Source organism: Dacryopinax primogenitus, assembly GCF_000292625.1.
Source record: "Dacryopinax primogenitus strain DJM-731 SS1 chromosome Unknown DACRYscaffold_3, whole genome shotgun sequence".
NCBI classification, from domain to species: domain Eukaryota; kingdom Fungi; phylum Basidiomycota; class Dacrymycetes; order Dacrymycetales; family Dacrymycetaceae; genus Dacryopinax; species Dacryopinax primogenitus.
Genome location: NW_024467200.1, coordinates 1,014,712 through 1,042,322, shown reverse-complemented (window position 1 = coordinate 1,042,322; position 27,611 = coordinate 1,014,712). Strand labels below are relative to the sequence as shown.

At 51.3% G+C, this 27,611-nt stretch overlaps 11 protein-coding genes across 11 annotated transcripts; 6 read left to right on the top strand and 5 right to left on the bottom strand.

The window, feature by feature from the left end:
• Positions 1–155: 155 nt before the first annotated feature.
• DACRYDRAFT_114212 (uncharacterized protein) lies at positions 156–3,258 on the top strand (the record flags this gene model as incomplete). The annotated part of the gene is made up of 16 exons (XM_040769776.1): positions 156–261; positions 313–392; positions 446–757; positions 806–912; positions 962–1,107; positions 1,161–1,371; positions 1,424–1,455; positions 1,509–1,657; positions 1,710–1,805; positions 1,857–2,145; positions 2,191–2,385; positions 2,437–2,481; positions 2,533–2,627; positions 2,681–2,893; positions 2,944–2,964; positions 3,014–3,258. The coding sequence occupies 16 exons, from the start codon at positions 156–158 to the stop codon at positions 3,068–3,070; spliced, it is 2,154 nt and encodes a 717-aa protein (XP_040631784.1). The 3' UTR covers positions 3,071–3,258.
• DACRYDRAFT_104783 (uncharacterized protein) lies at positions 3,233–4,941 on the bottom strand (the record flags this gene model as incomplete). The annotated part of the gene is made up of 5 exons (XM_040767976.1): positions 3,233–3,310; positions 3,361–4,254; positions 4,304–4,369; positions 4,417–4,529; positions 4,662–4,941. 5 exons carry the CDS (start codon positions 4,939–4,941, stop codon positions 3,233–3,235), a joined length of 1,431 nt encoding a protein of 476 aa, XP_040631783.1.
• Positions 4,942–5,244: 303 nt separating this feature from the next.
• On the top strand, positions 5,245–8,291 carry DACRYDRAFT_75887 (uncharacterized protein). The gene is made up of 6 exons (XM_040776166.1): positions 5,245–5,390; positions 5,443–6,863; positions 6,912–7,596; positions 7,648–8,107; positions 8,164–8,215; positions 8,263–8,291. Exons 1-4 carry the CDS (start codon positions 5,304–5,306, stop codon positions 7,690–7,692), a joined length of 2,238 nt encoding a protein of 745 aa, XP_040631782.1. The 5' UTR covers positions 5,245–5,303; the 3' UTR covers positions 7,693–8,107; positions 8,164–8,215; positions 8,263–8,291.
• Positions 8,292–9,371: 1,080 nt separating this feature from the next.
• Positions 9,372–14,673, top strand: DACRYDRAFT_20486 (SPX-domain-containing protein). The gene is made up of 16 exons (XM_040771945.1): positions 9,372–9,520; positions 9,574–9,735; positions 9,798–10,029; positions 10,081–10,139; positions 10,188–10,196; positions 10,250–10,453; positions 10,509–10,569; positions 10,621–10,778; positions 10,829–11,063; positions 11,114–11,423; positions 11,480–12,332; positions 12,391–12,598; positions 12,652–13,400; positions 13,518–13,586; positions 13,791–14,029; positions 14,105–14,673. Exons 1-13 carry the CDS (start codon positions 9,497–9,499, stop codon positions 12,726–12,728), a joined length of 2,592 nt encoding a protein of 863 aa, XP_040631781.1. The 5' UTR covers positions 9,372–9,496; the 3' UTR covers positions 12,729–13,400; positions 13,518–13,586; positions 13,791–14,029; positions 14,105–14,673.
• A 469-nt stretch (positions 14,674–15,142) lies between these two features.
• On the bottom strand, positions 15,143–17,134 carry DACRYDRAFT_20485 (Zinc/iron permease). The gene is made up of 11 exons (XM_040771944.1): positions 16,917–17,134; positions 16,732–16,867; positions 16,649–16,673; positions 16,520–16,595; positions 16,355–16,473; positions 16,004–16,303; positions 15,721–15,889; positions 15,661–15,665; positions 15,420–15,605; positions 15,314–15,356; positions 15,143–15,226 (listed from the first exon to the last, which is right to left on the bottom strand). Exons 1-11 carry the CDS (start codon positions 17,025–17,027, stop codon positions 15,170–15,172), a joined length of 1,227 nt encoding a protein of 408 aa, XP_040631780.1. The 5' UTR covers positions 17,028–17,134; the 3' UTR covers positions 15,143–15,169.
• A 640-nt stretch (positions 17,135–17,774) lies between these two features.
• DACRYDRAFT_98655 (actin-related protein Arp3) lies at positions 17,775–19,464 on the top strand (the record flags this gene model as incomplete). Its single annotated transcript, XM_040777540.1, has 7 exons — positions 17,775–17,830; positions 17,887–17,913; positions 17,961–18,246; positions 18,298–18,762; positions 18,813–19,138; positions 19,190–19,229; positions 19,281–19,464. 7 exons carry the CDS (start codon positions 17,775–17,777, stop codon positions 19,377–19,379), a joined length of 1,299 nt encoding a protein of 432 aa, XP_040631779.1. The 3' UTR covers positions 19,380–19,464.
• DACRYDRAFT_75873 (uncharacterized protein) lies at positions 19,444–20,429 on the bottom strand (the record flags this gene model as incomplete). Its single annotated transcript, XM_040776165.1, has 4 exons — positions 20,300–20,429; positions 20,096–20,245; positions 19,979–20,045; positions 19,444–19,931 (listed from the first exon to the last, which is right to left on the bottom strand). Exons 1-4 carry the CDS (start codon positions 20,390–20,392, stop codon positions 19,444–19,446), a joined length of 798 nt encoding a protein of 265 aa, XP_040631778.1. The 5' UTR covers positions 20,393–20,429.
• A 111-nt stretch (positions 20,430–20,540) lies between these two features.
• DACRYDRAFT_63163 (S-adenosyl-L-methionine-dependent methyltransferase) lies at positions 20,541–21,605 on the top strand. Its single transcript, XM_040775727.1, has 5 exons — positions 20,541–20,643; positions 20,700–20,765; positions 20,814–21,247; positions 21,297–21,363; positions 21,420–21,605. The coding sequence occupies exons 1-5, from the start codon at positions 20,576–20,578 to the stop codon at positions 21,517–21,519; spliced, it is 735 nt and encodes a 244-aa protein (XP_040631777.1). The 5' UTR covers positions 20,541–20,575; the 3' UTR covers positions 21,520–21,605.
• Positions 21,595–24,305, bottom strand: DACRYDRAFT_93299 (ARM repeat-containing protein; the record flags this gene model as incomplete). The annotated part of the gene is made up of 10 exons (XM_040777142.1): positions 21,595–21,988; positions 22,041–22,313; positions 22,362–22,457; positions 22,526–22,743; positions 22,794–23,033; positions 23,084–23,329; positions 23,377–23,505; positions 23,554–23,624; positions 23,672–23,979; positions 24,294–24,305. 10 exons carry the CDS (start codon positions 24,303–24,305, stop codon positions 21,653–21,655), a joined length of 1,929 nt encoding a protein of 642 aa, XP_040631776.1. The 3' UTR covers positions 21,595–21,652.
• A 683-nt stretch (positions 24,306–24,988) lies between these two features.
• DACRYDRAFT_75865 (uncharacterized protein) lies at positions 24,989–25,540 on the top strand. Its single transcript, XM_040776164.1, has 2 exons — positions 24,989–25,212; positions 25,267–25,540. The coding sequence occupies exons 1-2, from the start codon at positions 25,037–25,039 to the stop codon at positions 25,415–25,417; spliced, it is 327 nt and encodes a 108-aa protein (XP_040631775.1). The 5' UTR covers positions 24,989–25,036; the 3' UTR covers positions 25,418–25,540.
• Positions 25,541–25,562: 22 nt separating this feature from the next.
• Positions 25,563–27,407, bottom strand: DACRYDRAFT_104772 (uncharacterized protein; the record flags this gene model as incomplete). The annotated part of the gene is made up of 4 exons (XM_040767975.1): positions 25,563–26,322; positions 26,371–26,642; positions 26,689–26,913; positions 26,967–27,407. The coding sequence occupies 4 exons, from the start codon at positions 27,405–27,407 to the stop codon at positions 25,563–25,565; spliced, it is 1,698 nt and encodes a 565-aa protein (XP_040631774.1).
• Positions 27,408–27,611: the final 204 nt, after the last annotated feature.

Sequence of the window (27,611 nt, the reverse complement as noted above, 5' to 3'; positions counted from 1 at the left end):
GACAGAACCAGTGAATTTACGTGTCCCTGACGATGCGGGGAGCGGTCCCTGGTGTGGCCGTTCGAGAAGCACACGATCATCGTGCCGAACCCTAAGCGCTGCGGGAGGTCCTTCGACCACACAACTTGGGTGGTAGTCACCAGCGGTCAATCAAGATGGACGCCCAGCGTCCGTCCCCGCTGTCTTCGTTGATCACTATCATCCTAATATTCTTTCTCATGAGTGGAACTGGCCCGGACCCCGCAGTGCACTTGCGATTGCGTACGTCATGTATTGTGGCGGTTCTCGAGATTTGAGCTGACCACCATGCAGTCGAAGCCTTAAAAGCTCGAACAAGAGAATTAGATGAGTTCACCGCATATGTCAATAGTACCGAATCAAATTTCACTTTCGTGCGATCACTACTATCAACAAGACGCACAACCCAGCTGACTGATGCAAATAGGCCTCGCCTCCACCAGCATCTGTGCCTCCTATGCTCGCCCACATATTACCAGAAACACCACTCCCCAATTCAGGATTCTCCTATCATAACAACATAACTGGATTTCTTCGCTCTCCGGCAATCACCTACAACTTGTCATCAATAGCCGACAATCTTCCTTGGGCTTCCGAGGCACAGGAGTTGTTTGAGCAAGTAAACGTTACTGAATCGCAGATACTGAAAGAGGAGTATATTTGGAACTGGAATGGGAAGGGAAAGGTCGCATTGAACATAAAAGAAGAGAAGAGCGAGGATGACATGACCTTCGTTCACGTACGTGCTACCTCCATCCAGTGAGCCGCAGACTGAAAGCCACCGTAGGGACAATTGGATGTGACGTCGCCAGCGGAGTTTACAGCGTCCTATTCGATAGAAGGTGTCCACTTTCCTCTGAACGGGACACTATACGCCATCGCATCTCCCGTGGGGTACGCATTGTGAAGCTGGAGCTTCACGACGCAGCTCACATCGTGTTAGGCGATTTGTTGACTTGCGCCAACTGCCCCCATTATTACCTCAAAACGTTCAAAACTCGACATCTTGGGCTATTGTGTATGAACTGAAGCGTCGCTTAAAGGAGCTAAAGAATCTTGCGAACTCCCCCGGCATGTCTGAACCCATGCGTACGTCATTCACGCCTGTTCCAGGGACTGTTCTTTAATGACACGTCCTACAGCGCCCATACAACCTACATCTTGTCCCCTAGCACTATACCTTCGCCTTGCGCCTTCGGCATTGCCGTTGCATGCAATGCTAGATCTTGAGCGCGAGTCACGAGATCCCACTGGCGAGAATACCTACCGCACACAAGCAATTAAAGGGAAGGCAGCGCTTGTAAGTTGGAAGTGCGGCGTTGTCGTTGTCTTGGATGATCTGGGTGGACTCAAGTTTGTTATCATTCTTATGTTGATGTTGAAGAATCTCATTTGGCGTTAATAGGGCTGACCGATTTTGGAGGAAAGCAACTACCTGTATGCCGTGCCTGGGTTGGGTTGGTTTCCATTGACTGATTTTCCGTTTCCAGATGCATCGCTTGCATCCATTGTGTATCTGACATTACTCATTCTGCTTGTTCGGCAAATGGAGAGCACCCGGACACCTGCAAGTATATCCAAATTATCGAGGTGGTCTTTCGCTATTCAAGCTGTTGGCGATGCGTACTCCTTCGTCTGCGTGGGGGAACAAGCACTTTTGTCCGTGAAACCAAACTGATCACCTTCTTCAGCATCTCACGATTGGCATTGTGAGTGACAATCGCGCATCTCTCTCTTTGATTGCCCCAGGGTTCTTGGCCGCAACCTTGTTCTTGGTCTTCGAAGTCGTGAGTACCCAGTTGCTCTCTCGATGGACATTCGCTAAAATCATGAATCAGCGATACGCAACTCTGATACACCGTATACAAGCTCCCGAAGATGATGCGGTTCAAGCAGCGGCGCAGACTGCTGCTGCTGCTGGGCCGTCGGCACCGGCACCGGCCCCTCGTCAGACATCAGAGCTCCCCCTTCCTGTCACAACTGGGCCTGCAGAAGGCGCACTAATTGTACCCACGAACCCCACAGCAAATGCTCAACCAACGACTCGCCCGTCCATCAGTGGCCTGTTCCGTCAAACCTTACTGTGGCGCGCCGTCAACTCAATTACAGACCCGGAATCAAAGTTTTGTAGGTCTATATCAAGTTTCCCATGATTGAACTAATATTTCGTAGGGGCTCTCCTCCTCTTGTCCTTCATTTTCCTCGTTCAGGCAACTTTGTCCCCTTCACTCGTTCTTTTCGCCGTTGGTGCTTTGTACTCCTTCTGGGTACCCCAAATCGTGCGAAATGCTCGGCGGGGAACCCGGAAAGCGTTGAGCTGGACATACGTCATTGGCACAAGTTTGGCACGGCTCTCTTTCGTGCTTTGTGAGCAATTCTGCTACCATCACAAAGCCGATCTTTTGATGACATGAACAGATATATTTGCATGCCCTCGGAACGTCCTATTCGCTGAACCGACTGGTGCGTTCATTTTCGAGACACAACACAGTTTTCTTATCCTTCTTTGCACAGAATGGGTCTGGATCGTGGTTGCTTGGGTGACGTTCCAAGTTGTTGTTCTGTTCGGTCAAGAGTTCTTCGGCCCAGCCTTCTTCCTTCCCCGAAGTGTAAGTACTTCCGTGATGTTTTGCCTGTTCGCTCTCACATATTGTGGATATAGTGGACAGCCACACAACCGTACGACTATCATCCTCCTCTTTCACCTGCGGATGCCGAAGCACCAGAGAAGGCTTTGGGTGACTGCGTCATTTGCATGGAGCCCATCGTCATAGGGCCCGAAAGCTCAGTTGCGCAGTCCGGTGACAAGGCTTCTCTTCTGGCCAGTGTCACCGTTAGGAAAAATTATGCACTAGCGCCATGCCATCATCTCTTCGTGAGTGAATATTTATCACCTTGTACTCATGCTTATACGTATGCCGATAGCACACAAACTGTCTTGAGCACGTACGTTCTTCTTATCCAGTTCCTCACACACACACTCATTCCTTGGTAGTGGCTTGCAATCAAGAATATTTGTCCCCAATGTCGTCGACCTCTTCCACCGCTTTGATGATACCCCCGACTCAAGGACTGATTCGGTACAATTCAGCTGTAATGGAATGTACACATACATGTACAAGAGCACGAGGCTGTGTTTAGCATACTTATCATACTCATTGCATCGGAAGGGGCTCTCTAACAGACAACATTTCAGATACCAGTGTAACTTTGTTCAATCCCATTCCATATCATTATCGTCGCCCCAGTCGAAATCGATCTCTTCTTCCGGATCGACGAGAAGCATGCGTGTCTGTCGATTTGCGTAAGCGAGTGTCAATCTAGATAATCTGGGGCGCGTACCTCACTGCTCCCACGAATATAATCTAAGCCTGGCCCTGCACTGTCGCGATCTTTCTGTAGATCCTGATGTTGATTGATTTTGAATGTTTTCGGAGATGTTTGCATATGGGTATTTGGGAGGTTTAGTTTCCTCCTTTGCGGCACACGGACGTTCGGCATATCGCCCCTATCTCGTAAATAGCTCGACGGGGGAGAGTCCTCAAGGGAAGAGATCTGCGAATCAGTTGATGGTAAGGAGGATGAGGACGAAAGAGAGGGCGCCAGCTGGCTAGAGCTCCACGGAAATGACGAAAGACTGGGCAATGAAGACAGCAACTCTCTTGATGTTGGTGCGGTATAGAGTTGTGATAACGCTTCAGTGAACCCATCTTTGGGCGCAGGGGGTATCGGTCGTTCAGATCGGTGAGATACAGCGCGCGGACGTCGACTTTCGGGAGGACTCCGAGAGGCAACAGTCAAATGAGAAAGTGTGTCACGTAGGGCGTTGATCTCCGAGACCTTCCCACGGGGATGACAGCTGATGGGAGAGGATGAAAGGCTCGGAAGAACTCTAGTCGGCGACGAAGAGGGAGAGGAGCAATCCTGGGTATACGGAACACGATTCCGCACAGAAACAGGGGTTGGCGAAGCAGACTGAGCATTGAACGGCAGAGAAGACGAAACAGATTCAGAGACGAGAGGTATGGGCAAGCGTTGTGATGGCCTGACCAATGCTCTTAGTTCGTCGAGCTTGGACATCAGATCGTTCCTTGTCGTCTGAGCTGCCTCATCTCTCTTCTCAAAAATCCCATCCAGCAGTGAAGGAAGATCGTCAAGCTTTGGAAGAGCCGGAAGCACCTCTGAATCCAGTTGATGTTTTATGTCTTTGACTGTTTCCAGAATAAACTCTTGCTTCTAAGCTGGATGTTACGGTTTATCCGAAGGCATGACTCCAGGAACTGACCTCGCCCATGTCGTCCAGACGTTTGTGGAAAACTTCAAGAGTATCCGCAATGCGTCTCCCAAGCACCTGAAGTTTCTCCGTCACAAGATTGCTTAGGAATGTAACATGCATACCTCGTCCAAGCCGTTCAATGTCTCTTTGATCTTGCCACATCCCTCAGATAGTCCCGTGACCGCAGAGCCGATCTCGTTTAGCTGCTCCCTCAAAGAAAGGTGCTGCAGACTCGCTACATAGTCGCAAATAAGCCACAGGATGATCTCTCATAGATGATGGACTGCATATATGCGTCCGAATAGCACCCCAAGATATGCGCATATATGCAGCCTATCCGCTTGCCACAACGGACTCAGAAACATACCAATATTCTTTATCTCAGCTACAGCCTCTTGACGGGATGATAGAAGAGCTTCATCCAGACCGGTCATGCTCTTGAGAGCATCGGATGTCCCAGCTAGGAGCTTCTCATGTTGGCTAGAGAAGTCTTGGAGCAGTCGCTCCGTGTCCTTGAATAGCAGTCTCAGAGAAGTCGAGTGACGATCCGTGGGTACCAAAGATTGAGAGGAGCAGGGGGGTTGAGATGCATTGCTTGGAGGGGCAATGCTTGCCCAGAGCCGGTTCTTCTCTCGTAAGGGAGGCATAGCAGAGACAGACGATGAAAGAGCCCTTGAGTGCGGTAGCTAGACGAGGGCAAGGACAGTACGCAACAACGAAGCAGCAGGAAGATAGAATCGGATAGCAAAGAAGACGACCAGATTGTGAGGGAGAAGATCACCCCTTTATTATATATCTTCTCTGGGAAAAGCACAGTGTGTGGAACAGAGATAGATACAGGAGAGTTGGAGCCAGAAGAGACCAGGTTGGGATCGGAGTTGCGGCTCCCAGAGTTGTGGCGTGCGACGGAGGCAGTTGCCGTTCCTTCCCAGTGTTCGTCACACCACCAGGTGTCTCCCTCATCGTCCAACGGCCTGCCTGCCACAGGCTGACGTGCTGAACACGACTGATGCCCCGCCTGATGGGTTATGGCCCTTCGAGGGCATTCCTCTCGAGCCGTGCGAATACGGCGACATGCAGGACAGTATTGCGGAGAGTGAGTGATTGTGCACAGCCAATATTTACAGTTGTTAACAGATCCTGTTCAGCGATTTGCCGATGCACCGGGGAATGCGAACAAGACGCCCGCAACAACGCCAGGAGCTGTACCCGGAGTAGCGCCAAGCAGCAAGCCATCTGTCTCTCCCCCCTCCCAGGCAGCAATACCACCGCCTCGTCCCAGGAAACGCCGCTTTGGATTCTTCACCCGAACCGCATTCTACGGTTCCACTCTGGCCATCGTCTTTTACTCCGTTGCAACGTTCTTCGCCCTCAGAAACGACCGCTGGCATGACCTTTTTGTTGAGTCGGTTCCGCTCGGAGAAACTATTATGGACTACTTCGATGAAGTCGAGCTGAAGGCTGCCGCTGCTTACATGAAATCTGAGGTGGAAAGAGCCGCGTCTGAACCGGACAGCCCGCCGCTTGCCTCATCGAGAGCCCGGGTTCGTTCGCAAATTCCGGATCAGAGACCTACAGCTGAGGAGGATCTGAGTAAACGGGCAGCAGAACTCAAGGAGAGGGCACAGCGAAAGTTGGAGTCTCTGGCTGATGCAACGGGAAAGGATGTTGAGGAATTGAAGCGTCAGGCACAAGCTGAAATTGATCGACTCGCCACGACGCAAGGCTCGTTAACGAGCAAATCTCGTGAAGTCATTGCAGGGAAAGCTTCATCTCCTCGGCTCAAGTTCTCCGACCCCGAGACGAACAAGTTGGTGAAAGAAGCAGAGGCGGCTTTGAAAGGCCCATCTTCATCGGACGCGCACCTAGCATCAAAGTCGGAGGACGCCCTCAAAGTGGATAAGAACGCGCCGAGCCCCCCACCGCCTCCCCACCAAACCGCACCCTTGCCAGGGAATGTTTACACCAGCCCGCTTCCCCTTGGTTTTGAACCGCCTCCCGGATATCGTCTCCCTAGCAAAGATAATGCTGTCAGTGTCATGCCGAAACCCACAGAGGCATCCCATGCCCGGCCGTTCAGCCCAACTGAACCTCCGTCGGGACCTACCGACCCATCCAGACAGCCAGATGCTCCACCAGCTGCAGAACCGCTCCCTCTGGTCTCCTCGTTAATCACAATGGAGCACAAATCTTCCGAGCCCGTTATCGCCCAGCTTGCTTCCACTATCGATGCGCTGTCCGCTCAGTTGTCTTCGACGTCCAACCCCACTGCCATCTCAAGCGCTCGGGGTGTGATCGATACAGCAAAGACTGATCTTGAACAGCTTGCTCAGCGGATGGAACATGTCAAAGAAGAGCAACGTCAGGAGCTCTCGAAGAAGCTTGAATCAACAAGAGATGAATGGGAAGGAAAGCTTCGCGGTCTTGAAAAGGAAGCTCAAGAGAAGCTGGACAAGCAAGAGGATGGCTGGAAACACGCATTCGAGGGCGAAAAGAGCAAGCTCATCACTGAATACAAGGAAAAGCTCCAGGCAGAGCTGGACACCCAGAGCGAACTCATCAACCAGAGGTAAGCCTCCGCTTATTCTTTGCGTCAAGGTGCTGATGCTGCTTGAAGGTTAAAGGAGGAAGTCATTGCTCAGGGCATCGAGCTTCAGCGCCGATGGATCCGCGAGATCAAAGTTCGTGTCGAACAAGAACGAGGTGCGCGTTTGGCCAAGCTGGAGGATCTTTCGAGCTCGTTCAAACAATTGGAGCGTCTCACGCTTGACAACTCCGCATACCTCGACGAGAATCTTCGCCTGCACGCTCTGAATGCCGCCTGTCACGCATTACAGAATGCTATCGATGCACCTGTCAGAAAGCCATTCAGGACTGAGCTCCGGATTTTGCGGAATATGACCGCAGCAAAGGAAGACCCTGTTATCACTGCTGCTCTGGACTCGCTCGAAGCAAGTGATCTGCCTGACGTCGGCGTTGAGCCCTACACGGATTTAGCCACCTGGTTTACAACAACAGTCTACCCGCGCGTCGTCAGCGTTGCACTGGTGCCCGATGAGAATGCTGGCGTCTTAGAACATATCGCTTCCAGCATCCTTTCCCACCTCCGATTCAAACGGCGTGGTCTCGTTGAAGGCAACGATGTTCTTAGCAGTCTTGCGCGGGCTGAGCACTACGTCGGGGAGAAAGACTTGGAGAACACGGCGCGGGAGCTTAATCAGCTCAAGGGAACCGCAAAAATATTACTGGGTGACTGGCTAGCAGCCGCCAGAAGGCGATTGGAAGTGGAACAGGCCCTAGAGGTGCGTCAAAATAGTAACAATGTGGGCGTCTATTCACGGTCATCTATCTAGGTCGTCAATACTCAGGCTACGCTTGCTTCACTTCTGGTAGTATAAAAGCGTACTTTGTACAAATCCCTGAATAATCGAAAGAGCAATACATTGCAAAGTGTATGCGGTCGATAACCGATTGCTTCATTTTGTCATTTGTTGTTGCGGATACAGCAGGAAGGGATACACTGAAACGGGGAATGAATCTACTCATCAGCGACAATTCTACATCATCCCAGAAGTCTTTCGTGCTCCTCTCCATTTGGCTTCTTGGATCCATATATTTTGTCCTTGACCCGTGTGAACTCAGTCGCAATACCATCACGTGCACCTATCAGGACTCGTTTGCAAAACACATCCCTCGTGTCGATCCGATCTGGGCGCAGACGATGTTCGGGGTCAACCACGATGACCAGCGCCAGCACCGTGATGACAATCGTTGCCAGCGCAGTACTCGAGGCGATAAGAAACATCATTATCACTGTAAAATGATGACTTGAGTCCGGAATTTGGCCTCCGGTAGACAGGGATGCTTACTCTGCAATTTTGCAGCTTGTTCGACAGACGAGCCGCCAAGGATAGCACCGCTCTGCGCAATGGGTTAGCAGATGACAAGAACTCTATGGGGGAGCATACCATCAAGCCCGGGATGCTGATTATGCCAAGGACACTATTGCATAGTGAGATGCATGCGGAAAAATTCGAGGGACAAATCCCGTACCTCATTTGATTGATTACTGGCGTAAGCGCAAGTGTCAATGCATCCTTTGCAATGGGTAAGCAAGCCTCGTAGCGGCTAGCTCCCATTGCAAGCATGCATTCTGTTTTGTCTCGATTATCACTGCTTCAGCCTTAGTTGGTCGCCCTCCATGCGAGCGATGTGACATACTGTAGCTCCTTTAGCGTAGCGGTGATGACGACAACAAGAGCAGAGATCGTCGTTCCACATAACATGCCTTTTCAGACGTTAGCCTCTTCCAAGATCTATTGGAAAGGGAACGGACCGAGAATAGGAATGTATTGCTCGGGTGTCCAAAATGGTATATTCTTGATTGCGAATATAGATCCAATGATGGATATGGGCATCACTGAGCAGAGAAATGCCAACAAAACGGAGGGGAACTAACAAACACACAGTTGATCATTTCCACTCCAAGTGAGTCATCAGAGACTTACCATGTAGCGGAATCGAGTTTTGCACTTATCAGTGGCTGGACAGCGTGAGATCTAGTCAATGCTTGAATCTACCGGGCTCACTGGTTTCCAAGGTCCCAAGGAGCATGAGGAGAGCCGCCAGTCCAAACACCGCGGCTGGGTGTTTTGTCTGGAAAATCTTGTCCAGTACGAGACCCATGAAGCTGAGCTGAATGACGCATCGGATCGCGCTAATCAAGAGGGACGTTCCAACGCCGAGTTTTAAGAAGAAAGACAGGGAGACATCGAGGACAATAAAAGCAGCAGCAATACTGACGTTGCCGTAACCCAGATGGGGCTGATTACCCTCGTACGGCGTATCATCCATTGTGATGGCCAAGGACAATGATGGACGTGCTGTACCCTGAGGTGATAAGATTGCGGGGGAAAGAGACGCGTCCGGGCCGACGTCACGTTGCTTGGATTTGATCGACTGACGTTAGACGGAAGTATTTCATTAACCGTCATAAGCTTTCACCTCGTGCGGGGCCTGAGTTTCGCACGTTCGTGGGATCCCTGATTCCGGATTGGTCTGGAGGAAGAGTGCGCTCATTGGTCGGTCCAGGTTTGTTGGTCTATTCAAGAATTCACACACCGGATCATTTAGCCTCGCACGGTTGCAATTCTCCCCAGAAGTTCCCTTTCCGTATCATCTCTTGTCTTCGCGGGGCATCCAATGAAATTCGGCATAAAGCTTCAGGTGAGGTGTTCACTTTGGAATGATACGCTGGGAATATACTGATGAGTTTGTAGGAGGAGTTGTACAAGGAGTGGGAACCATACTATCTCGAATATGGGCGCTTGAAATCGCTATTGAAGAGCAAGGACCGGGTCTGGACGGTTGGAAATGAGAGGCAGTTCAAGAATGCCTTGGAGAAAGAGCTGGAGAAGATCGCGGACTTCCAGGACAGCAAGGTACAAAATATTCCTTCGATTCATCGGTGGCTGTTCCGCTTATGCACGAACGTGCTCGCTAGATCCCCGAGCTGGAAAGGCGGGTTGCCCTTGCCGACGATGCAGTGACCAGTCTGGTTACTGAATACCACGAACGCGAAGAAAGAGGCAGTGAGGAGGGCAGCGGACATCATATAGACGCCGCCGACGATGGAGGGTCAGATGATGAGGACTGGGACGATACCGACAACCGTGACGCGTTGGAAGATCGCTTCGCCGAACTCGAAATTGAGGTTGCATACCTTGTGGCTGACAGTAAGTGTGGTCTGACCTCCGTGTATCTGCTCTCGACTGAGTGTGCTCGAGTCCATGATCTGGCAGTCTTCAGCAAACTCAACCTGGCCGGTTTTTACAAGATCATCAAGGTTTGAACTTCCCTTTGTGCTGAAAACATGTTTTAATTTATCTCACAGAAACATGATGTATGCATGCTGATGTATGCACTCCCGTTTGCGGTTTCTGATTGCGAGCGTAGAAACGGACGGGAATGGACTTGAAGACTAATTTCTTACCCCAGCTTCTCGCTCGTCGCCCTTTCTACAAGTATGACTGGGAGACGCTCATCGTCAAGCTTTCGAAGATCTATGACCTTGTTCAGACCCGTGGTCATCCGGTGCAGGGCGATCCAAGTGCAGGTGGCTCTCAGAGCGCTTTCGAACGCCAAACCACCAAGTACTGGGTAAGCGATGCCCTGCTCTGCGCTGCGCCAGTTCAGTCGCTGAACCCTGCCATAGGTCCATGAAGACTACCTTGTGCCGGTCAAGCTTGCTATTATGCGTCATCTTCCTGTTTTGGGTAAAAACGAATCTTTCAACCTCCAGGAATTCCTACTGACTTGAGACACAGTATTCGACCCGAAGAAGCAATTCAAGCTTGAAGATACCGCCATCACGTCCATCTATTATGACAACGAGGATCTTGAGCTTTACCTCGGTCGGCTAGAGAAGACAGAGGGAGCTCAGGCTATCCGTCTTCGCTGGTACGGCGGCATGGAGAATAAGCAGGTGCGGACTTCATCGAGAATAAGTTGACACCTATCTGACATCTTGAACAGATCTTTGTGGAGCGCAAGACTCACCGTGAAGATTGGACTGGTGAAAAATCCGTCAAAGCCCGTGTTCCAATCAAGGAGGACAAGGTGAATGCTTACATGCGTGGCGAGTACACGATGGACGCCGAATTCCAAGCCCTGGTAGAGAAAGGAAAGAAAACTCAGGAGGAGGTCGATGCCATGAAGCTTCTTGCCTCGGAAGTGCAGGAGGCTGTTCGCGACAAGCACTTGCAGCCTGGTACGCTCTCGCTGTTCCTTTGTCCTTCCGTGCTTCATGTTATCGTTCAGTTATGCGCTCCTTCTACCACCGCACTGCCTTCCAGCTTCCTGGCGACGCTCGTGTTCGCATATCCCTTGATACTGAGCTGAGCATGATCCGAGAGGACAATTGGGACGGCAAATCTCGTGCCGGTGATAACTGGCGTCGGACAGACATGGGCATTGACTGGCCGTTCAACCAGGTGGCCAAAGAAGACATTGAGCGATTCCCCTATGGTGTCCTGGAGGTGAAGCTCCAGACTCAGGTAGGGCAAGAACCACCGCAGTGGGTGAGGGACCTTGTAGGCAGTGAGATGGTGGAGAGTGTGCCAAAGTTCAGGTGAGTGTGTCACCCATGCGTAAACACTACCTGTGCTCAGTATCGATGGTCCGAAGTAAATTCATCCACGGCTGTGCCACGCTGTTGCCCAACCGGGTGGATCTTGTCCCCTACTGGTTGCCTCAGATGGGTGTGAAGATCAACGAAAAGCCTCGTACTCGCCGAGCGACCACGCTTCGCTTCGATCGGCCACACGTCCCGCCTGGCTCTCGCAGTGAGACGACTTCAGGTACAACACCGGATGTGGAAAATCCACCCGAGGTGCCATTCCATCATGCCGAGCCCGTGTCTTCTGGCGAGGAAGATGAGGATATGGATCTCGCCATTGCCAGCGATGAAGCGAAAGTAAGTGGTGTGCCATCAGCTTCGGCTAATGAAGCGCTCGCCTTCCGTGCGGCAAATGCGGGACCTGCGGCTGCAGCTCCGAAGACCCCTGGAAAAGGAAAAGCCGCTCCAGGTACCATCCCTGAAGACCAGGAGGTGATGGATGTCTTCACACCCTATCTCCGCCAGCGCCGCAACAGCACCACCCGGCCAAGTTCTCGTGAGGCTAACGGTGAGCGGCGCCGAACCGGTGCCACACCTGGCAACGGCTTCGGGATCACGCCGCTCAAGACAGCCGATGCGTTTGACAAAAACTTCCAGGCTCGTCTGCATGAGGTTCTGTCAAATGCCAAAAACGAGGCGGCACGCAGGACTACTGAAACGCATGTCCGGCATGCGGCCCGAGATGAAGATGAGGATGATGAGGATGCAGATGATGAGCGGGAGGGAGGACCGGCAAGCAAGGTACCCCAAAACTACGGCACCACGTACGTCACAGACATTCGTGCACCACCGGGTCATAAGATTGCTATCCCTGTGCGAGTGGAACCCAAGGTATACTTTGCCAACGAGCGCACGTTCCTGGTGAGTCCGGGTAGCCCGGTACAGCAGCCGTTACCCAGATATCTGATGACCTTGCCAGAAATGGCAGGGTTTCGCGATCCTAATCTCCGCGATTGCGACCGCCCTGCTCAACTTTGTACCCGCCGATGACATTACTGGGATCATCAGTGCGGGTGCGTTTACTGCCGCAGCACTGACAGCGATCGCATATTCAGCGCTTTTGTACGTGTGGCGTTCTATCAAGCTTCAGAGAGGGGAGGCCTCGAGCGTATATTATGACAAGTATGGTAAGCCTCATTGTGGCCTGCCTGTGGCTACGGCGATTCACGTGTCCGAATAGGGCCGACGGTTCTTTGCTGCGTGCTTCTCGCCGCTACCCTGATGAACATCGGGCTTCGCCTACGTGAGTTCTTGTAGATATGTAACATCGACTCAACAGACAGACACGCAACGGAGAGGCAAATAGTTTGTTTTGACAAAAAATGCAATTGAGAGCCGTTGTTGCTGTAGCTATTACTAAAATCCAAAAAAATGCGCTTGATTGATTAGTGGAAATTGATGCTGGTTGCATATGCGTAATGTAAGAGGAAGATAGATGTTGCAATCGCCTTCCTACGAGTACATGATTGTGTAAGAAAAAAGTTGAGAGCAAGAGACTCTAGGTTTGCAGACGTTAAATTTGCCCTTGCCATGCTGTTAGTTAGTTGGATCCCAGTGTGGACCCTTCCACAGAAGTGTGTTGGTGATGAGAGAATAAAACAAAAGTTGCTTGCATAGTCGTCTGCCTGTGTACCGTCCGTTCGGATGCCCTGCGCCATGATGGATGTAGTAGTTGGTCGGCCCAACGATGGTGGGTCCGGGTCGATCACCGTTTAGGAGCGATAGAGCAGAGGGAGAGTGCCTGCCCGAGCTCGCTCTTCCATTGAACGCGCTTGTATGCTTCGGGGAGGTCGACCCACTCGCGTAGCCTTTCATGGCCTTCGAGCCACTGGTCGTCGACAGTCGACACGTCCATTTCGTACACATGGAAAATCGTCTGGTCGCTCGGGAATGTAGCGACGAAGCGGCTGATGATGCCTCGTACTCCGGCTGGTGGGGCGGGCGATGGGAAGAGTGTACGGGCAGGAGAAGCAGGAGCGGGAAAGGGAACGCAAAGCGGGAAAAAGCATCAGGAGGAGAGACGCGGATGTAAGGGAAGGGGTGGACCTTCTTCGAGCGCCTCACGCGCTGCTGCCTGCTCTAGAGTCTCTCCGTTCTCCCAACCTCCTTTGGGCACTAGAGAGATGAGAATATTGTCAGCAAAGACGCCCGCGGAGAATGGAATGGAATGAATGAATGCTGCAAGGGGCGAGGGCGCGTCGGAAGCGCTCCGGTACGGGTCCCGGGAGTGCGGCCGTCAGAGTTCAATTGGATCTCTCGGTGTCTGATGGACACGCGCGACTGGAGAAGATGGGGTGATGTGAAAGAGAGATCACTCACAGACCCACTGGTCACGTCTCTTACGACTCGTGATAACCATTATCTTTCCTGAAGGGCGGTGGATGGGGATGGCGCAACAGACGATGCGCGGACGGACTGCGTCTGCGCGACCCATGATGTTGATGTGTTCGTGTGTTCGTGTGAGCAAGTGAGGCCTTGCTGTCGCGTCTCGTGTTTGATGAAGGGCGAGCTGCCCCAGCTGGGTGAGTCGAGGAGAAAAAAGGAGGGAAGGGCGGGGCCTGGTGAGGGCTAAGTAGTGTTCTGGGTAGAGAAGGGGAGGAAGCGGGCGAATGACGTGTGTAGGAGACACGCACGGACTCGGGCCGGTAGGTGAGCGGTTCTTCCTTGCCTGTATATGGGGACAGGGGAGGGAGAGTACAAGTGGTTAACCCTCTCGCTCGTGCGCTTCGGTCGGGTTCTGTCGTGTGAGGTCCGGGATGGGGTTCTGTCCTGCTAAATCGGGGTGGGAGGACGATCGTGGGTGTTCGGCCGGCCGATTGGGTCGGGAGTTGAGCGGTGTAAAGGTGGTGTGTGTGAGAGAGGGAGAGAAAAGGGAAGGGAAAGGGTGAGGGAAAGGAAGGGGGAGGAGAAGGAGATTGTCAAATTTGATGGGAGGGAGAGGAAGCAAGGTACCGGTGAGAGGAGGGGGAGACACGGGCAGGAGCGGGAGAGCAAACTGAGAGGCAAAAGAGCAACTAACTTGGTATGGAGTGGGCACACGACCCCCGCCTCCCAATTGCCCTCTCAGACCTTTTTTACCCTGCAACTCACATCAGCCCGATTGCCAAACCCATATCCCTTTTTCTCCCTTTTCTCTCAAATCAGAGCAACAGCCGGGACATTTTGATCGAATAATTCCATGCCGAGCGTCCCTGCTTGTAAATGATTTACCCTTCTCCCACCCGAAAAATATCAAGCTTCGTTCGTGCGTGTGTCCGCTCATGCGTCGATGTGTGTCCGAGCGTGAGAGTGGCCCGTCTTCCCCGCGCGACCCTGGCCATGGTGCTCACCCCATCCACAGAGCAGGAAAAGCGCGCCCGACGATTTATGCACCCGCCCTCGCCCGGCGAACGAGGGACCAGCCATCGACCAATCATCGCTTGCACACCGACGAACGTGCGACGCCCAGAAGGCTTCATTCTCTGTCATATTGAACACTCATTTCTAAGGAAGAAAAGGGAAACAACTCGCCACAGACTACCCCGGGCCCCTAGACAGGGAAGGATGTCCGCGCGCCTTCGTCCACCCAATTGGTTATTCAGCCCTTTTCCCCTTCTTCATCCTTCTCAATTTGACTGCACGGCTTCCATGGCTTCATCGCGGACCAACATCCTCACACATCGCCCATCTTGGGAATACACGGGTATATCATTGAAATTCTACTCGTTCCAAGCGACGAGGAACATACAGAACACACCAAACGCCATCGCTCCAAACTGTATAAACAAAAAATAAAGACACTTTCGTCAGCAATCTCACCCTACATTTACGTCAAAGCACCGCGGCGACACAGGCCCGCTCACCTCTTTCAGTGTCTGGGTGGGCGTAGAAGCCCCTTTTAGCAGCCTATAAAAGGGGGGCGTGCCGGCAGTCAGTCGGCAGCTCATTCAACTTGTTCCGCGGGCTTACGTTGGCACGACGGACACTGCGCCGATGTACAGGAAACCTCCAGCTACAAACGGAATGACCAGGTCAGCAGGTTGAGCGCTCGTACCCAACAGTCCGGCTCCTTCTCCACGCAGCGCTGCGGCCAGATCCATCTTCGTATCTGCCCCTACGGACGCCGCGTTGTGGATCGCGATACCTATAAAGGTGCTGCAACATGGGTGAGCGATCACGTTCGTCACTACAGGACGATCATCGTGCGTACCCAACCTGATTAGAAGAAAGTCAACCGCAATGTCGGAGATGCACAGATATGGTGACTTACGAAGGCCCCCACAGCGGTCCCGAACTGGGACATCATTGCCTGCCGCTTCGAGAACCCACTGCGGACGAGGATCGTGTAATCTGCCATCTCATGCGGGATCTCGTGCGCGAAGCACGCGAGGGCAGTTGTTGCTCCAATCAGCGGAGATGAGTAGAAAGAAGCCGCCATTCTGTTGATTGTCAGTAAAACCGGGATACCCGGCACACAGCGAGCTCACGCCAAGCCGTCCGTTCTTTCGGGATGTCAGTAGGTATCGACGGATCTTCATCGAGAAAAGACACACATGTTATGGATGAAATCCCCAAGAATGTTCAAGTATGCTGAAAGCTTGGACGTGGCATGGACAGCAGGCTCCTTCCCTTCCGGCTCGGTTGCTTTTTGCCCCTTCTTGCGAGGCCGCAGGCCCTCGCCATTCTGCCGGACAGCGGTAGATCCTGCAGAGTCAACTTTATGTTCCGGACCATAGGCATGACTATGACTGTGCCCATGTCCATGCCCATGATCATCGTCGTCTTCTCCAGAAAGGGTGCGCAACGACTTCTCCATGATGAAGAAGAATGCAAAGCCGCAGAACATTGCCAATCTATCTTATCTTCAGCCCCGCATTTCTGAGTTCGGCGGAGAACTAGCGCACCCAATAAGAATGTTCCGCCTCTCTTCAATCATCAGCAGGTGGACGCCGTCGTCCGTGTGCTCCCCCATAAACGAGTGTGGGACGAGGTGGAGCATGACGTCAGAGAGCAGTCCACCAGTCTTCTCTCGAGTCAGCTGGACCTGATGGTACGACGTAGGTACTCACTGCAAATGCCGACATGACATTTAGTGTGCTGGGGGAAATCTCCGCGGGAATAAATGCAAGAATGAAATTAGGAACCCTGGAGAACAAGCCGGCATGAGGCAGGTTCAAGAAACTGTACCGGTGACTCACGAGCTAATGTAGAATGTGGCCAAGACTATTCACATATATTATCATCAGCCCAGGGTCAAGTTGCTACTAGACTAGCGACGCACCAGAGTTCCAACCCGGAGACTCGAAGGGGAACAAAAAGGCAAAGACCTGGTGGATTACATTTGATTGTGTTCCTGCCGCTTGATGCTTCACCGCCGTTAGCGTTACTGCTGCTGAACACTTGTCGATCTCGTCCGACTTGAGGTTTGATTAGCTCAACTTCCCTTCAGGTACAGGAGCCACTTACGGTCACAGATCCGAGGAAGTCTGTTGGGGACGCGACCGCGTGCACAGCAAAAGCTACCACGACAACAGCCAGCAGCGCTGCACGCGAGGTTGCCGACTTGAGTGTAAGCATCGCCCTCGACAATCAAAGTGAGAGAGAAGGGGAAATATTCAAGTGAACGAATGTCGCGACCTTGGCAATGGCCGGGAGGGTATGCAGCGCTGAGACGTGGATGAGGACCGCATAAGGGTCTCGCGACCACAAAAGGGATGGCTCCGTACCTGTTTTGTCGTTAGGATACACCCGGAGTAACTGCTTGTTGGAGCTACAATTTCATTGCTGGCCATACGATACTGCTCTTATTTGTAAACTGGACTCTACAGTTACAAAATGTTGGCCAAGACATTGGTGTATGCGATTGTACTAATGGATCCAATCCGAATTGTCAGATGCTGTCGCCTGGATCAGGATTTGGAACGCCGGGGCAGGAGAGCGGAAATGTCTATTACTGTTTGTGTACAGAACTTGAAGACTGGGGTGCGTCTGCGACCTGCCAGAGCGGCTTCGATAGTCTTGAATGCGCGCTTATTGCACAAATCTAATCAGGTCTGTGAAAAGAATGGTAGCAAGGTGGCAGGGTGAGACGAATTGATACCTAGATAAGATTGGGCACGTTTCAGTTTATGGCAAGACTCGCAGCTCAATCAATCATGAAGAGAGGTCGTAGAAGTCGTAAAGGTGCCAACAATGATGATGGTGGTTTCCTAAAAAGGAGGCATCGAAGGGTAATTGCATCCGTTCACTGTGCTTCGTGTTCCGTCTCCGGATCGCTCTCTGCGTCCCTACTGCGCTCGGTTGACCACCAAATATCAGACCAACATGGCTCTCCTTGCGCCCATTATCAGCGACAATGGAAGTGGCTACTCTAAGATAGGGTACGGACATTATACAACCTAGCGTTTGTTAGAACGCTGATGAGTATTTGACTTAGCTTTGCCGGGAACTCCGACCCGTCCTTGTGAGTTCATTGTGATTGAATGCATGTCAGGTGCTTGACTCTCCTAGTGTCTTCCCAACTGCAATCGCAACTCGAGAGCACCAAGTCTCTACAGCTGGTGGGGGTTCTCGTGCACCGTCCATTCCCTCCAAGCCTGGTCACCTTGCGTCGAAGCGAGGCATAGAAGACCTCGACTTTTACATTGGAGACGAGGCATTTACCAAGCCAGGTTATGGTGTTCATTACCCGATTCGCCATGGATTAATTGAGAATTGGGATCACATGGAGAGGTACTGGGAGCAGAGTATCTTCAAGTACCTCAGAGCAGAGCCGGAGGACCATTACTTCCTTCTCGTACGCTTGCTCATTTGATCATACCTGCGAGTTGACTCATGCTGTGCGTAGACTGAACCTCCTCTGAACCCACCGGAAAATCGCGAGACTACCGCGGAGATCTTCTTTGAGTCGTTCAACATCCAAGGTCTATATATTGCCGTCCAAGCTGTTCTGGCTCTTGCAGCATCCTGGTCTTCCAACAAGGTTACCGATCGCACACTGACCGGTACCGTCATTGATTCCGGAGATGGTGTTACGCACGTTATTCCTTGTGCTGAAGGATACGTCATCGGAAGCGCCATCAAGCATATCCCCATTGCTGGTCGTGACATCACCGCCTTTGTTCAGGCCTTACTGCGTGAGCGAGGGGAGACGGCAACAATCCCCCCTGAGGACCAGTTGCGGGTAGCGCAGAAGATCAAGGAGGATTACAGCTATGTCTGCCAGGACATCGTTAAGGAGTTCCGGAAATATGATGCCGAGCCCTACAAGTACTTCGAGCGATTTGAGGGCGAGCACAGTGTGACGGGCCGGGTACGTTCTAAACCCTCGCATTCTCTCAGCATCTAACGATTGTGCGATAGAAATACGCCGTCGATGTAGGATTTGAACGTTTCCTTGCCCCTGAAATCTTCTTCAACCCGGAGATCTACTCGTCTGACTTCCTTACACCTCTACCTGAAGTTGTCGATAACGTGATCCAGCAATCACCTATCGACGTACGACGCGGACTATATCGTAACATCGTCCTTTCTGGTGGCTCCACAATGTTCGATCATTTCGGGCAGCGGCTACGGAGAGACCTCAAGCAGATCGTGGACAAGCGCGTGGCAGACAGTGAGACTGCGAGCGGTGCACATATGCGTTCCTCTGGTGTAGAGGTCAACGTTATCTCGCACAAACGTCAGAGGTTCGTTACCAAGCGTCGCTTGCTTCAATTATAACACTAACGTTCTCGAAGATATGCTGTTTGGTTCGGTGGTTCCCTGCTTGCGTCTTTGGTATGTCTCTCCAAGTAGTGCTTCATTCCATGATTCTAACAAGCCCTGCAGCCCGAGTTCTACTCTTATTGCCACACAAAAGCTGATTATGATGAAATTGGACCCAGCATTTGCCGACGCTACACGATCTTCGGCAGCGCATCGAGCTAGAATACCCGGACCGTCTGTATTACATAGTCTGATACTCGAGTTAACTTTCGCCGAATACTGTGATCTATTGCTTCTTAGGTCTTGCCCCAAATATACTTGACCCAACACGCACGCTGTCGCTCCCCTGCATGATCGCATTTTCAAAATCCGCCGACATGCCCATGCTCAACTGAAGTTTCCCATCCTGACCCCATCCTTCCAACAGCCCAGCTTCTCTAAGCGTCTTTTCCATGTTATCCCTCGAATCTCTCAACCTGTCGAAGTCCTCGTTCTCATCCTGCGTGGTGGACGCCTCAATAGAGCCGATTGTCATTAGCCCCTCGAGGTGCAGGGCAGGACATTTCTGAACGATGTGCTTCGCGAGTTCGACAGCTTCTGAGCCGGATGATGTTGAGGATACGGGAGGTAAGCCGGACTTGGACTCTTCGGACGATGTGTTGATCTGGATAAACACACGTAGGGGGATCGACCGAGCATCGGGAAGTGACTTCTGGAAGACATCAGCCTTCTTGATCGAATCAAGCGTCTCGACAGCGTAGAGATTTGGTATCGCTAGTCTTTCATCAACATGGTCTGTCACACGGCGGTGTGGCACTTACACGCCAGCGGCTTGCACTTGTTACTTTGCAGTGCACCAATGAAGTGCCACTTGATCTCTTGGGGAAGCTGGCAATTTGATGAGGGTCACAGCTAGCATTTAGACCATGTGGCCTCACCTTCTCTGCCTTCTCGATCAGCTCCTGCACGTAGTTCTCCCCGAAATGCAGTTGCCCGTCTTCGTAACACGCCATTACATCTTCGGCAGATTTGATTTTGGACACGGCAACCAAATTGGGCTTCTTGTCACCGAGTCCTGCGGAGGAGACCTAGCATCTGAGTTGAGTCAGGCGCCGACATCAGGAGTCCGAAACGAAACGGACAACGACGTTGATTTTAGCCCGTATAGCCTCCAGATTCTCCCTGAGCTCAGCAATCCGTTCACTCGAGGGCCTAGGATAATCTGATGTTGACATAAAGGTAGCAGGTGACCGAACAATATTGAGTTTTGGGAAGAATGGTCGAGCCGAACGGATGAGCATAAGAGACACCCTGCGGACGACTGGCACACACCCACATATAAGTCGCGTCCCCGGTTCCCGATGGCTTCAACAGCCTCTCCTCCGACGTATGCCTCCTCTTCAACAGATAGTTCCGACATGACGGACACTGACGCTTCATCATCACTTGTTGACTTCAATCCCTCACGTTTAGGCACAAAGGAGCAGTCAGTCGTCCTCAGCTAGCATTAGGGTCAACGGGTTGGCTAATTTCCTCTGCTAGCTGGGACGGGGTGTATCAAAGAGAGATCGGGTCCTTTCATGAAATCGCCGATGAAGGAGAGGTCTGGTACGAAATTTTACTCCACGGCGTCCGCAGTTTGGCTAAGAACAAGAGGTTTGGAGAAGACGTTCTTCAGAAGATGATAGACTGGGCGCTTGAAAACGTTCCGCCGACGCCTGACTCTCCATATATTTTGGATATCGGTACCGGCAATGGTGTTACTCTCTTTGGGCTAGCGGAGGTCGGGTATCCTCTCGACCAGTTATGTGGCATAGATTACAGCAACCACTCCGTTGAGCTTGCTCGAGCCATTGCCGCAAACCGTGGAATGTCCCAAATTACTTTCAAGCAGTGCGATATCCTATTCGACACACCGGCTCATCTTGAGAATATGTCAGATGGCCAGGGATGGGATCTAGTTCTCGACAAGGGAACTTTTGACGCTGTCTCCTTAGGACAGTACGAACAGCTAGAGCAACCAGCTTCTCGTCTCTACCCTATTAAGGTCGGGGCACTGCTGAAAGAAGGGGGGATGCTCCTAATAACCTGTAAGTATCTCACCCACAGGGTTCTCCTTGGACTGACGACAAAAAATAGCATGCAATTTTACCGAGGCCGAAATACGTAATCTCTTCGAGACATCGGCCTCCCGGTTACAATTCCAGTGCGTTTATATGTTCTAGCTGATTGTCGATCTTGTTTGAACATAGTCATGGCTAGCTCTCACGTGAAACATCGAACTTTCAGTTTCGGGGGTCAGACTGGCACCGTAGTCAGCACGACCGCGTTTGTCAAGACTACAGTGTCGTCGTCCGCATGACTTTTCCTCTCACAAGCGAAGTATACCTCAAGAAACATCATCCTCAATTGTTTTCATTGTATCTGTATACCAGCAGTATCATGTCCAAACAAAATCTAGAAGTCAAATGTACAATGGTGGTATGGAAGGATGGTCACGCAAGTGTGGCAGCTAAATCCATCCCCGCCTTTAAAGTATCACGGATGACCTCCAATCCCCATTCTGTCGTTTCCGCTATGGATTTGGAGCACTGATCAGTCGATGGGGGCAGCTTTGAGACGAAGTATATCAAGCCTTTCGCAAGTCCACCATTGCTGGCCGCTTTCATTACAACTTCCTCCAGCGCCTCATCATTATGCTTTTTTGGGATTTGGAGCTTGTTATCAGCATCGACAATCGGATGTCGCAATTGAGTGTCGAGAATCATATAGACCAGGAAGATCTGGAAGAACATCACTGTGCGAGGCTGCAAAGCAGTGAAGTTGACGGGCTGCACAATCGATCAGTTATCGGAAACATGAATTTTAGACCAGTACGCGTACTCGGAAAATCATCAGATTCGCTGCGCCTTTCGCTATGAGCCACGCGTACACTTTTGCCACGTTCTGAACGCGGTTCTTGGCGGTAGTCACGTCAAAATCCACGACGGACTCTCGGTCGCGGGCGGATTTCACGACCTCTGTACCCCCGACCTCGGCCTCACCAAGTTCCCTAAGGAAATCCCACAGACAGAACTGCAGTGTGACTTTGTGACTGTGAGAATCTTTGCAGAGTTCTTGGGCGACAAGAGCATAGAAAGGGTTGTACGTTTTCTCCTGTGCGCGACGTGAGAACAGTACCACCGACAAACTGAACGTACTTACGATGCCACAGCAATGAAGCAGGACGCGGATGATTTCGCGCTGCTGAATTTCCGTAAGCTTGAGTTGGCTGAGTTGCTCATGAGCATTCACGTAATCCTGTTGCTTGATTAGCAGCTTTTCCAATTGGCAAGATTGTGACTCCCCTCGCCACTCATCAAAGCCACGAAGATCTTCCGTCTCACATCGGTATTCATCCCCTGCTTCTTCGCCAGCTTGAGAATAGCGCTTTCTGAGACAGCAGGAGCCTTCTCCACAGCCAATTCATCCCTGTGATCGACGAGCGGATCTCCAGTCCAGGCGGCTCCTACGAGCCACCACTTGCCTTTCTGATCCGATGATAACAAATCAGCGAGAGAAACTCTCAAAGTTTCGTGCGATCGAACTGCTCGTATGAATTAAGTCGTAGAAGGGAGAAATCAACGAGGAACCCACTTGTATGAGATTTTCCGAGTCCGCCCAGGAACTTCTTCATGCGGGTGGTTGCCTCGGTCGCCACGGCCTGATTCTGAACAGCCTTGGACTTATTATTCTTCAGATGCGACAACGTCTCGAGCATAAACTTTGCCCTTGATCCCAAGGCTCCAGAATTCGGGTTTGATGTCTTTTGTTGCACGATAGCAACGATGTCATTAAGTGCATTCGGATCATCGTGTCGTAATTGGGTTCCTGAGTCTGCAATTGCCGTTGAGCGAGCGGATTAGGAAGCGCTTAGCAGAACATACTCTTCAGCAACTTAAGCAAGAGCTCTACGTTGAACTCCGCCAAATCGCCATCTAGCAGATCGCGGATCACATCATAGAGCAGGATGGACGAAATAACCTGGAAATTGTACAGTTCCGAAAGGAGAACGATCAGATTCGTGCATTCTTTCCCACGCTCCTCATCAACAGAGTGCGATTCCATAGCGGCCTGCAGTATCGAGTAATGTTTCTTATAAGAAGTGACAAGATCGTAGATGAAACTTGCCGCTAGACATTATAAGTAATGGTGGTTGAGCAAGCCATTCGATCCATACCGAACTCGATGCCAACGATTTTGGTCAGACTTGCCACAAGCGCCGCATGCAAAATAACAAAGGAGTCGAGCAAATTGGAGCGCGATGAGACCGTGTCGAGAACCAATCTCGTTACGATCGTTGTAGTATCTAATCAATGTCAGAATGATATCCATCAAACAGATCCGACCCGCATACCATTGCGACTGAAATTTCGATATAATCCCTCGATTTCTGTCAAAATCGAACCAATATTTTGCTCGCTCAACCTGCGCATTGGATTAATACCTGCACAATTGATAGGGAATTACCATACCGATTCAGCAGACCTTGCGCTTGCCGTTTCAACTTTGTTTGCTCATCGGTTTCCTTGTTCCCCTCGAGTACCACTTGCTTCGCTCTCAAGTGCGGCGGAACATATGCCCCAGCGGCTTTTGTGATGTTTGGGTGCTCAGACGCACCCTCATCAGGTACAACTTCGGCTCCAATTGTCTCATCATCGTCATCATCATAGTCCCCGAATCCCCGGAATTCCTCAGAGTCATAATCTTCGTCCTCTTCTGAATCGTGCCGACTATCTTCTTTGCTGATATCAGAATTTTCAGATTCGGCATCTAAATCAAACTCTTCTTCATCGGCCTCTGGTTCGACTTCGTGATCGTCTTGCTCCGTGTCCTCGTCGTCCTCGTCTACGTCTTCATCGCTTTCCCGAGCGTCTGATTTCTGAAGAAGTGTTATACCATTGTCGTTATTTAGTAGCAGACATACTTACACTTAATTTCGAGGACGTAATCTTGTCCGCAAACGAAATCAGATCTGAGTTCGATTAATCATCATATCCATTGTACGATGAACTGCATGTGCTTACCATCGAGGCCATCTTCCTCATCACTTTCATTTCCTTGCGTCAGGAGTCTTTCATATCTCGAAATTCTAGCATCTTCTTCCATCTCCGCTTGGGTCTTTGGCAACCCACTAAGGAACGCGGCGCTCGTGCCTGGTCGTCGAGATTCATCCATTCGAGCAACCATCCTTTCCAGAGAAGTAGTTTTGGGTTTAGGATGAGAAGGCTTGTCTTCTTCAAGGAAGTGAACTGCGTTCTTCTCTTGCCCAGTCTGTTGGACCTTGCTGAGCCTTCTCCTTTTGGTAGCCGGGCCATCTCCGGCGTCGGGTGCACGGCGCTTTAGATCATTGTTTGGAGCTGGATCCAGGCCATTGTTTGAAGCGTATGGATGTTTATGATTGTGCGAGAAGTGCTCTGCCTTGCGTTCTTTCTTCGCCTGACGCTGCTCCTTACGGGCCTCTCGACGGTTGAGCTGCGACCTCGGTAGTCTTCCATTGGCACGATCTATTTCAGAGTCAATAGACTGCTACCTTGTCAACGAGATTCCCGTACCGTCATTGATTTGCTCTCTTAGTGCCGCAGGAAGTTTCGGACCTTGCTTGTAGGGCGTCATCCGTTGTTGTGCACAAGAATCAGTTCTCCCTCCCAAAATGTCGAGGTCAGGGATCGTGATCGAACTTGTTGTTCGGCTTCACCAAAATTTCTCGGCAGAAACTCTCAGTGGCGATGCTCTCTCTATATTATTCTTGCCGAGGGCTGCCGTCACCTTAATAGCGCTCGTGCATGTCCAGCGATCCTACCAGCTCCCAACAACCCAAGTCGCGCTTCTTCTCTCTTATGTCGACTCCTATTCTTCTCGGCGCTGCAGCAACCCTTGGAGCGGCTCTCGTTGGGAGACAGCTGGTCAAGAGCGGCGTTATCCGGTTCGGAAAGACAGCCTCTGAGGAGTGGGCAAAGGGTGGCTTCAAGTCGAAGATGGATAGGAAGGAAGCGCTGGACATTCTGGGACTGAAGTGGGTCATCGAGTTTTCTTCTTACCAGCTTCACCATACTCATGGAAAAATTAGAGATAATGCACTAATTAAGAACCGCCTCAAGGATGCGCATCGACACATCATGCTCGCCAACCATCCTGACCGTGGCGGTTCGCCATATCTCGCCAGCAAGATCAACGAAGCTAAAGATCTCCTTGAGAAGCTCGATGGAAAAGGGCGATAGACTGGGATTGATAGCCATCTGTATCCATGTGTAGCAGGAGGAGAAAGGGTACTGGCCGGGTTTCTGGGGTACGGATATAACGAGGAGTCTCTCCAGTCAATGTATTATCACACGCAGCTCTCTACCAACCTAATTCTTCTTCATTCTAAATGGCTAATGACTGGGCGTAAGATTTGTTAGACAAGACTGGGGTTGGCTTCACCGCTCGCTTCGGTGTCCAAACGATGATGTCCTCGTCCTCCTCGTCAGATTGAGAAACAGGCGAAGCAACCAGAGTGCGCGGAGGGGGTGCTGCCTTCGAATCGGAACTTAGATTAGATGGTATTATGTTGCGCTGGAGATTGCTGGTTTGTAGATTTTGCGCTCCCCCTGGATTGCGCGAGGGATGGCGAAGCTGTACACGTTTATGAAGCAATATTGCGGCCAAAGGAGGAGCTTTCGACCGGCCTGAGTCCCGTGAATGTTGGCTGCTCTGATCTATTGGGGAAATGTGTTCTTCCGGAGAGGATGAAACCACTTTCACGGGGGATGCCGCCTGTACAGCGTAAGTCTTATTAGCGACCATTTCCTCCAGGAGCCTGACATCTTCAGAGAATGCGCGGGAACCATCAGACGAAGCAGAGTTGCTTCGTATCGGGATAGGGCTGACAACCTCGGGTGAAGGCGTACGACCAACATCATCTTGATCATAGCCTGGAATAGGTGAATTGGGTGCTGATGATAGCTGCGATAGCTGGGGAGATATGTTTGCCGGAACTCGCTCGTGTTTCTTCAGTGCGGGGCTCCCGAACTCCCACATTGGTGGGATAGATGATTTCTCCGATGGTACGTGGAAACCTTTAGAGGGAGAGCAAGGAACGGCGGCAGGATGGACGACCTTGATTGGAATGACGAGTGGTAAATCGCTAGACGAAGTTCGTGAGATGAGCGGGATCCTCCAACAAATGACTTACGGTGTTCCATATGTGACCAGAGAAACCGACATAAGCGCATCTACCTTGAACAGACCGTCCTTTCGTCCTTGTCTATGCCCACTCGTGCCCCACGCAAGATCAGGAACCCAGATCGAAAGCTTCATTGCTGCAATATTCTCGGGATGTACCACGTTGTCAGGCGTGTCGAAACGTTGACGTTGAACCTCATGGATCACTTCAATGGGGGTAGGATCAAAGAGCTTCGGCGTAGTAGTCAGGTGAAGAAAATAAGAGACATCGACGGCCGTAACCTGGTTCTCATCAGATAGCGTCATGAACCATATGAGCATCACTCACGGATCGTTTCGCATTGTTCTCCACCTCTACCACGACCTCAGTGACCTTGTTGGCAAGGACATACGGAGAATAAGTGACTTGAAAATGCAGCCCGTCTTCACCAAATCGATTGAGCGAGCTTTTGGTGTACACATGCGAGCTCCATGGTTGGACAACTTGAATGGTTTGACTCTCCATCAGGTACTTGTGTTCTGATTCGAAATAAAAGCTTGCAACGGCGTGCAGCTTCACAGATTCACATAAGGGGGGCATGCATGATAGTACACAACCTGACTTACCTCGTACGAAATGTTTGCAGTACCATCTTGGAAGTGGATACTCGCAGGCAGCCATTGGGGCAAATCGATGCAGAATGCGAAACGTGTTTCCCCCTGTTTCGCGGGATAGAAGCCGTCTGGCGGGTTTTCTCTGGAGGAAACACCCAAATCCACGGCGCCAGACGGAGGCAGGGATCGTGAATGAAAGACTCGTTTCCGGTAGAAGTGTTCTAAGTGATCTTCACCATCCGAAATTCCAGCAAGGTGAAGATCCTGCGTGCCGACCATCTGGACGATCACATCCCCAAGTGCCAGCCTGCCCTCTTCTGCGTCGCACTGTAAAACGAGCCATCCGCACAGTTCGCGTCCTGCAACGACAGTATCCGTCTCAAACTCGAAGGTGATGCGCAACTCGGGGTGATATGTGACAGATTTGGCAGAGGCATCTTTATGAAACCACATGGATAGTGTTCTGGGTGTTGTTTAGCTTCGAAGACGTGCACAACAGAGAGGGGTGATAAGAGGGGTGTGTTGACTCGACACCAGGCAGCAACACTGAGAGCATCACGAGCATGATATTGATTCGCTTCCAATTTATCGTAGTCGCGCGACGAATAAGGCGTGTCAGACGCGAGGCAGCAAGGCGGGCATGCATCGAATAAGAAA

Excerpts from the sequence above, each read along its gene's own strand:
- DACRYDRAFT_75887 (XM_040776166.1), top strand. The coding sequence starts at position 5,304 with ATGCCCCGCCTGATGGGTTATGGCCCTTCGAGGGCATTCCTCTCGAGC. Across the intron at positions 5,391-5,442 it reads GCAGGACAGTATTGCGGAGA|CGATTTGCCGATGCACCGGG; the intron begins GTGAGTGATTGT and ends GATCCTGTTCAG. Across the intron at positions 7,597-7,647 it reads AAGTGGAACAGGCCCTAGAG|GTCGTCAATACTCAGGCTAC; the intron begins GTGCGTCAAAAT and ends TCATCTATCTAG.
- DACRYDRAFT_20486 (XM_040771945.1), top strand. The coding sequence starts at position 9,497 with ATGAAATTCGGCATAAAGCTTCAG. Across the intron at positions 10,570-10,620 it reads GCGTCATCTTCCTGTTTTGG|TATTCGACCCGAAGAAGCAA; the intron begins GTAAAAACGAAT and ends CTTGAGACACAG. Across the intron at positions 12,333-12,390 it reads CCAACGAGCGCACGTTCCTG|AAATGGCAGGGTTTCGCGAT; the intron begins GTGAGTCCGGGT and ends TGACCTTGCCAG.
- DACRYDRAFT_20485 (XM_040771944.1), bottom strand. The coding sequence starts at position 17,027 with ATGCTTACACTCAAGTCGGCAACCTCGCGTGCAGCGCTGCTGGCTGTT. Across the intron at positions 16,674-16,731 it reads GTCTCCGGGTTGGAACTCTG|TCTTGGCCACATTCTACATT; the intron begins GTGCGTCGCTAG and ends ATATGTGAATAG. Across the intron at positions 15,227-15,313 it reads CCACCCAGACACTGAAAGAG|TTTGGAGCGATGGCGTTTGG; the intron begins GTGAGCGGGCCT and ends TTGTTTATACAG.
- DACRYDRAFT_63163 (XM_040775727.1), top strand. The coding sequence starts at position 20,576 with ATGACGGACACTGACGCTTCATCATCACTTGTTGACTTCAATCCCTCA. Across the intron at positions 20,644-20,699 it reads CGTTTAGGCACAAAGGAGCA|CTGGGACGGGGTGTATCAAA; the intron begins GTCAGTCGTCCT and ends TTCCTCTGCTAG. Across the intron at positions 21,248-21,296 it reads GGGGATGCTCCTAATAACCT|CATGCAATTTTACCGAGGCC; the intron begins GTAAGTATCTCA and ends GACAAAAAATAG.
- DACRYDRAFT_75865 (XM_040776164.1), top strand. The coding sequence starts at position 25,037 with ATGTCGACTCCTATTCTTCTCGGCGCTGCAGCAACCCTTGGAGCGGCT. Across the intron at positions 25,213-25,266 it reads CTGGACATTCTGGGACTGAA|AGATAATGCACTAATTAAGA; the intron begins GTGGGTCATCGA and ends TGGAAAAATTAG.